Source organism: Fragaria vesca, linkage group LG4 (assembly GCF_000184155.1).
Source record: "Fragaria vesca subsp. vesca linkage group LG4, FraVesHawaii_1.0, whole genome shotgun sequence".
NCBI lineage: Eukaryota > Viridiplantae > Streptophyta > Magnoliopsida > Rosales > Rosaceae > Fragaria > Fragaria vesca.
The window spans coordinates 5,678,561-5,686,598 of record NC_020494.1 but is presented as its reverse complement, the minus strand read 5'-3'; the positions used below and the strand labels follow the sequence as shown (position 1 = coordinate 5,686,598).

Below are 8,038 nucleotides of genomic sequence, written 5' to 3'. Positions count from 1 at the left end.
ATGTAGATGAAGTTGATATTTGTAATATTTATATATAAATTTATAAATTAAATATTCAGAAAAAAAATTCTTCCTAAAATACCGATATTTTTTTTCCCGAGTTTCCCCGATATATCTCCGATATATCCGAAATCTCCCTTTTTCAACGGACCGATATATCTACCGATACCAATATTTTAATCCTTGGTTGCGCTTACCAAACATGAGAAAGGTGGCATGCTTACAACATGTGGGAAACAAACAAGGCCTAATGTATGATGGGACATGGACTGATTGATGGTCGTGTGTGGCTGAAATTTCTTGCTATTAGTGATTGATTTGACTTCAGTACACAATCTTTTAATTCAACAAAAGCAAGAGCGAGCTTATTTTGACTTTGATTGCCAATCACTCGGACTTCACTGCATGCCGAACCACAAAGTCACTCCATTAAGTACTCGCTAGAACACACACACAGAAAGAGAGGCCCATATAACCTCCTCAAGTCTGTTCCTACAAACCATCCACGAAATACTCAACGCACATTTCTTACCCGCAACACTTTAAGGACACTCAAGAAAGCTAAATCATATATGGAGGTTAACTTCTATCTTACCCTCCTCTTGGGCTTTGTTTCCTTCATCACTTTCTCCCTCTTCTTCCTCTTTTACAAGCACAGATCTCAGTTCACCGGCAACAACCTCCCTCCAGGGAAGGTTGGCTACCCTGTGATCGGAGAGAGCTACGAGTTCCTGTCCTCGGGATGGAAAGGCCACCCGGAGAAGTTCATTTTCGACCGCATGAACAAGTTCTCTTCCCAAGTCTTCAAGACCTCCCTCTTCGGCGAGAAGGCTTGCATCTTTACCGGCGCCGCCTGCAACAAGTTCTTATTCTCCAATGAGAACAAGCTCGTTACTGCCTGGTGGCCTAGCTCCGTCAACAAGGTCTTTCCTTCTTCCGTGGAGGACAACAGCAACGCCAAAGAGGAGGCCAAGAAGATGAGGAAGATGCTCCCCAGCTTCATGAACCCTCAGGCTCTTCAACGCTACATCGGAATCATGGACACCATCGCCCAACGACACTTTGCTCTCGGCTGGGAGAACAAGAAGGAAGTCGTGATCTATCCCCTTGCTAAGAACTATACCTTCTGGCTGGCTGCACGATTGTTCGTTAGCCTTGAGGACCCAGAGGACGTTGACAGACTCGGCGGCCCCTTCCAGCTCTTGGCCTCCGGAATCATGTCGATGCCTATTGACTTACCCGGAACACCGTTTAACAAAGCCATCAAGGCCTCCAACTGGATCAGGGGGGAGCTGTACAAGATCATCAAGCAGAGGAAGATCGACTTGGCCGAGGGCAAGGCCTCACCCACCCAAGACATATTGTCCCACATGCTTTTGCTTTCCGACGAGGAAGGAACCCACATGAAGGAGATGGACATCGCCGATAAGATTCTCGGACTCTTGATCGGAGGCCACGACACCGCCAGCGCCACCTGCACTTTCATTGTCAAGTACCTTGGAGAGCTCCCTCATATCTATGATGCAGTCTACAAGGGTACATAATCACTATTTTTCATTCATCTTTAATTTCAATTTCAATTCTCCCTTGCTAGCTAGTGAAACTATTTTATAGTTAAAAAGTTTAGGCAACGTGAAAAGTAAAATTTTAGAATTTGACATAGCTTTGGGATCAACCTTGTCGATCAATATCGATAAACATGAATAATAATCCATACAAGATCTTTCTTGTAGGTTTCCTAAAGTTGGTAGCTGAAAAATATTAGTCAAATAAAGGACAGCTGCTACCTACCATAGCAACTATTTGATCTGATATGAACCATGTCTTAATCTATTGAATAACGTTACAGAGCAAATGGAGATTGCCAACTTAAAAGCACCAGGGGAGTTGTTGAACTGGGATGATCTTCAGAAGATGAAGTACTCATGGAACGTGGCACAGGAAGTGTTGAGAGTGGCGCCACCACTTCAAGGAGCCTTTAGGGAAGCGTTGCAGGACTTCGTCTTCAACGGCTTCACCATCCCTAAAGGGTGGAAGCTGTATTGGAGCGCAAACTCGACACACAAGAATGCTGCTGTCTTCCCCGAACCTTACAAGTTCGACCCTACAAGATTCGAAGGAAATGGACCTGCACCCTACACCTTCGTTCCCTTCGGAGGAGGCCCCAGAATGTGCCCTGGAAAAGAGTACGCCCGATTGGAAATTCTAGTGTTCATGCACAATCTGGTCAAGAGGTTCAAGTGGGAGGCAGTCATTCCCGATGAGAAGGTCGTCATCGACCCTATGCCCATGCTGGAAAAGGGACTTCCGGTCCGCCTTTTCCCTCACAAAAAGGCCGCTTAATTCATGACCTGCTACCTCCTCTACTAGTTTACTCCACAAGACAACTATGTGCAGGCTTTGTTAATCTTCCTCTTTCTCGCCCGTTTTGGGTTAATCATTTGTATCGAACCAAAATTACAATTCTGTCACTCAAATTTTCAACAAAAATTATACAGCGCACCCGTCATCTCCACCACCGTCGATTTTGAAAAAGTCAAAAGGCTCTGTTAAGTCCGCGTCAAAATTTACGGTGGAGATGACGGATGCGCGGCGCACCCGGGTGCGCTGAATAGGCTCTCAATTTTCAACACAAACTATAAAGTTACTTAATTTGTTTTACAGATTTACATATAATTAAACCAATAATTTATTTCATTGACAACACTTTGTTCATAAATTTGTAAAAATATTGTTGTCGAGGTAATTACCACTTATAGAACTAAAACTACCCAATGAATAATTTATTTTACTACAGTGACAATAAATTTGTTATCATATTAATATCGCATATGTAGAACTTCTCATAAATTGTAATATTTGTTTTAAAAATGTAACTAATATTATGACAAAGGAAAACGGTACCTCTCTGTGCACTTTCCTCCCTATGTTTAGATCTGGCACTTTCCTCCCTATGTTCCATACTTCCATTCCAAGTTTACTTGATGCAACAAAGTATATGGCTGAGATAGATATCATCTCGGAGCACTCCCCCGATGACGAGCATATTGGGGAAAGAAAAGACTTGTCGACTTGGTCAGCTGAACCAGTTATTATGGGGGCATTCTACATATTTTCTATGGATATGAGGAATATCGAAAAGGTGATTGAACGAAGAAATGCTGATTCAAGCCTCCGAAACAGACGTGGAGCAGGGGTTTTACCTTACAAGCTGCTCATGCCAAATACAGAAGCTGGGGTTATCCGAATTCTCTGTTTGGATTTAAGTTGCTTGTATTTGCTTTGATATTTTATAATCATTAGATGAAGTAAGGATGACATGGTGGTCTTAGATTGTACCAATCCAATGGTTAAAAGTCATCTAAACAAAACCAAACAAAATAAATCCAAATAGAGAAACCAATGCGAGGAATTCCTAGTAGTATATCAATTTGAGGATTGACACAACCTGGGTCTAGATGGAAGGACTCAAAAGATTGTAAACGCATAATAGATGATGAATAAAAGCCTAAACGCCTAAACTGTGACTCAGATGAACTCAGTCAACTAATAAGAGAGACTCTCATCAATCAGGAATAATTCATCCTGCTAATACCAAAAGTAAACCTTAGCAAAATTCCATAGCTAAGCAATTGGGCAGCTGGCTAACGATTTCAGGCCAGTTATATTCCCAACCTTGCACATAGTCATGGCTAATCCTATATTAACAGTCGACAAAACCACAAACGAAGGCAAGCAAAACCACAAACGAAGGCAAGAACAGGCCCCTCAATTTGATATACAACTAAACTGCTCCCGGATTCCAGCCAAGCTTTTAGTCCCAACAGGGATAACGTAGTTGGTGCTAACATAGATAACCAATCATGAATCGAAAGCCAAAACAAAAACAAATAAAAAAAAGATGGAAGGGACATAAGGTTGTGAATGATTACTAGTTAACTCCGAAGAATCATGTGGTTTTTCATATCCGACTATACATTGAAGCTAATATCGAACTCTTTCTTGAACTCTCGAACAGTATCCTTGAGGATTCCACGAAAGTGTTTGATCTCTATTTTCAATTGGCCGGAGAAGATTGCCTGGGAAGATCCTCCTTGCTCACCCTGGGCTGCCATCTCAATTACCATATAGAGCTTCTTGATAGGAATCTAAAGAGAAGTTGAATATCAGAGAGAGGAAGTCAGAATATAAGCAAGTAAAAGAGACGTTATTATCTGGGTCACTAATATTAGTACAAAACAACTCTAGGTAGCCAAGTACAACAACCAAATGCAAAGTCTGGTCTGTGGTAGAAAAACCAACCACAGAAATGATCCGACTCACAAAAGAAAATGCCAGAGGACCAATAACTGAAAATTGGAGATCCCATAAAGCTTCTTTTTTTTTCTTTTTTTTTGTTGCGCTTTCTATGTCCTCTTCTTGAAAGAGACATGGCCGGGGAACAATAATATAGCAGAAATTTTAAAACATAAATATATAAATGAATGAACAAAGGTAGGGATGAAAGTTTACATCATTCAGGGCCTCTGCAGCATCATCTATGTCTTCATCAGCAAAGACATTTAACTGTTCTAGCACCTATAAGGAGACAACAAGCAAAACTATTTTAAATTTACATACACAATTTAAAACTCAACAATTTACAGTATATGTTGCTCCTAATGAAACAGGTAGGAAATACAAGAGTGGCTATTAGAAGAACTAATCAGTCATCTTGTTACTAGCAACAACACCATATATAATGAAACAGTTCAATTCTTAAGGAATTTAACACATCCCCATAATTCATTTTAAGAAAAACTACAGCGATATAGGGGATTGCTTGCTCTAGGGTTGTGCTAGTGTTATCAGCCTAATTTGAAACATAAAAGGTTATAGAATCATATCCGAGAGACAAGATCTATTTAAACTTCAAAGCCAAAGAAATACCAAAACGGAGCCAAGAATATTTGGTTACCTTCTTTGCAGCCTCTGTCTTTAATGTGGGAACATTGTAGGTGACGGAGAAGGTATCACAAAACCCAATCGAGTCTAAGAAGCAGATTTCACTTGTTGTACCAAAAACCAGAAGCTTTTTCCCCTACAAAAGAGAAATAGAAATATTAGGAACAAAAATTTTATGCATTCACAGAAGTTCAGGATGTCAGTGAGAGAAAGAAACAAAAATCCCAAACTACAATAGTCAAATAGACGGATTTCCATGGATTCAGCCAATAGATTATAAATCCAGCGGCTCTGAATGTCAATGAAGAAGGCAGAGAAATGAAGAACCTTTGGAGGAGTGCGCTTGAGAAGGAGCATCAGTGTTTGAGATATCAGATTCAAAAACCTTGGACCAATAGCGATATACTCTAGTAACCTGCACACCAAAGATAAAAAAATAAAAAATTCAAAAGACATCAGTGCCGGGGTATAGGAGAGTAACCATGAGTAAACAAAAAATCAAATAAATTAGACCGGCTTACCTTTCAATATTATCAAGGATAATAATGCTCAATGGCGACTTGTATGCATCTTCAAAAACCTATCAGATAAGAGGAAAAGAAAAAGACAAATTAAAAGCAGCCATATCAATACAACTTCAACAGTTCACCAGTGTGTAAAAAGACAAGGATTATCAGTAAACCAACAGATCATCCCATAGATTGTTGTTGGAGTTTATAATACTAGAGAAAGTGAAATCTGTAGACTTAAACAGTAATCAGCACTTTCCAAAATGCTAGTGTTCTTAAAAGCCTTTGAGAAGACCCAACAAACCTTTGCGATTTGCGCACATTTAGTGCTTTCGTGAAGACCAATCATTGCCTCAGCCGAGATCTATCAAAACAGAAGATTAAAAAAACAAAAATTATGGCTGATATCAAAAGATTTTTTTCCCGAAGGGAAAAGAATAAATATTTAAAGCAACAGTAAATACTTGACAAGCATATAGGCATGAGATGAAATAAATGTGGCATGAGCTTACAATTTTAACATAGGGGAAATCACTGTCGATGCCAACAGTAGCTGCTAGTGAAGATTTACCACTGTCCAAGATACGTAACTGTCAGAACACTCGCAACACGAAAATGAACATGAAATAGGAATAAACACAGGATCGCTTACCTGCCACTAGGACCTTCCAAAAGGCATGTAACAAGGGGGCTTCTGTCGCTTGATTTAACTTGCTCCACAAGCAGCATGGCTCTTTGATAGATATACTTATGATCTTCCCCACAATCAACCATTCCATGAAGTCTATAAATTAATTTAAAAATAAGAGCACAAACAAAATTAAATTAAAGGAAACAAGTGCCGAAACTAGATCTCTTCTATAACTTAACAAGCTGGTGTGAATTAAACTATATAAACCCTAATAGTTTACTCAGTTACTTTAAAGCTCAGTACTACACAGGTAACTAGAGCCGTACCTGCATCTTTCAAGGTCATCAGTGGAGGCACCAAATGCAGGTACAATTTCATGGAGTGCACGTAGGAAATCATCCATTGTAACCTTAATACTCTCTTCATCCACTGGCTTGGTAAGATCATCCAAACTTAGTTATCTATTCAAAGCAAATGATACTGCACTTTTAACAACACCTTCCAGTTCTGCACCACTATAGTTCTTTGTACGAGCAGCTGCAAACATGAGCTAATTAAGAAAATCCCTCCATTATGGATACCCAAACATGGTTCAAATGACTGCCAAGATTTGGAAAACTAAAACAACCAATATATTATTTAATCACCGCATGTTAATGATTTACATTTTATTCCATTCCCCGTCTCCCAATCTTATGATTTAAAAAACTTTAATAGTCATTCAAAAACGAATCAATCATGTAACGTTTGAATGAGTTAGTATACAGGAAGCATGTGTAAATAATGGACATACCAAGCTCTTGCAGGTTGACATCAGGAGCAAGAAAAGAGCTTTCCTTCATTTTGTTAGTATGAATTTGAAGAATCTGTATGCGACCATTTTCATCGGGAAGACTTATCTCAATTTGAACTTCCAGACGTCTTGGCCTACAAAACAAGAGAAAGAAAATACCTCAAAACATCAGCAACCATAAAACTAAAGAGAAAAGGTTACGCCAATTATGTTCGGTAGTCCAGACTGCATTGAGGTACTAAAATTGAAGATATCTTATATGAACAAGTTAAAGTTCATGTCCGAAAGCCACTATACCAGTTTAGTCCACTATACCCAACAGTAGGTAAATATTGACTATGTTTTCTATTATTTTGAAGACAGAAGACAGTTAAATAGAGTAGCAATGAGAAAGGTAAGGGAGGGATGGAGGCAGCGAAAAAGAGAGTACCTCAAAAGGGCTTCATCAATCAAATCCTTTCTGTTGGTCATCCCAATAAGCAAAACATTATTCAGAGACTCAACACCATCAATCTGGGACATCAAATAATCTTTCAGTCATACTGATGACATAGCTCAGGAACACAAGACAATAATGGCATAGAATCTTCTTCATTTTTTCTTTTAATTTTTACAATACAGAAATTTCAAAATGCACCAACCTTTGTAAGTAACTGGTTCACGATACTATCATGAACGCCTGTGCCATCTCTAGTCGATCCCCTTGACTGTATATACGAAATAAAGCACATGTTATATAGTGCAATAGCTAAAATGTCTAGCCAAAAACTATTACATCTGACAAGTATAAATATATTGATTCTTTTTTTTCTTTTCTTTTTTGCTAGTAATATCAATTCCTACAGTTAGAAAGCTAAGCAACTGAAGGATCCCCAGGTGATGCCAAGTCTAAACTCATCAGTGACTATCAATCATAATTTACTTAAGGCCGCCTTAATGGCTAATATAAATACAGGTGACAAATGCAAAGCAGCATAGCTGTCACAATATTCAAGTTCATTGTGGAACGTGCATAGTGAGATTATCATATCCCGGTCCAATGGCAGAAGAAATTACTTTTAAAATATCAATACAATAAAACAAAAAGAATTACAAACATTCCATAGTAACCCCCACAAGAAATCTATGTACAGGAGAGAGAGAGAGAGAGAGAGAGAGAGG

The 8,038-nt window shown here is 39.0% G+C and overlaps 1 protein-coding gene and 1 pseudogene across 2 annotated transcripts in view; one reads left to right on the top strand and one right to left on the bottom strand.

Moving 5' to 3' along the window:
- The first annotated feature begins 450 nt into the window (after nucleotides 1-450).
- LOC101299572 (cytochrome P450 716B1-like) lies at nucleotides 451-2,660 on the top strand. Its single transcript, XM_004296535.1, has 2 exons — nucleotides 451-1,536; nucleotides 1,850-2,660. The coding sequence occupies exons 1-2, from the start codon at nucleotides 573-575 to the stop codon at nucleotides 2,341-2,343; spliced, it is 1,458 nt and encodes a 485-aa protein (XP_004296583.1). The 5' UTR covers nucleotides 451-572; the 3' UTR covers nucleotides 2,344-2,660.
- A 1,311-nt stretch (nucleotides 2,661-3,971) lies between these two features.
- The window catches only part of LOC101303994, a 6,250-nt pseudogene continuing 2,183 nt past the window's right edge, over nucleotides 3,972-8,038 (bottom strand). Inside the window, exons 10-21 of the transcript XR_184568.1 lie at nucleotides 7,519-7,584; nucleotides 7,308-7,390; nucleotides 6,878-7,011; nucleotides 6,411-6,621; nucleotides 6,106-6,237; nucleotides 5,966-6,026; nucleotides 5,758-5,817; nucleotides 5,466-5,524; nucleotides 5,272-5,359; nucleotides 4,958-5,080; nucleotides 4,513-4,578; nucleotides 3,972-4,148 (exon numbers count right to left, since the gene is read on the bottom strand). The product of XR_184568.1 is annotated as a vesicle-fusing ATPase-like (transcript). The remainder of the gene's footprint in view (nucleotides 4,149-4,512; nucleotides 4,579-4,957; nucleotides 5,081-5,271; nucleotides 5,360-5,465; nucleotides 5,525-5,757; nucleotides 5,818-5,965; nucleotides 6,027-6,105; nucleotides 6,238-6,410; nucleotides 6,622-6,877; nucleotides 7,012-7,307; nucleotides 7,391-7,518; nucleotides 7,585-8,038) is intronic.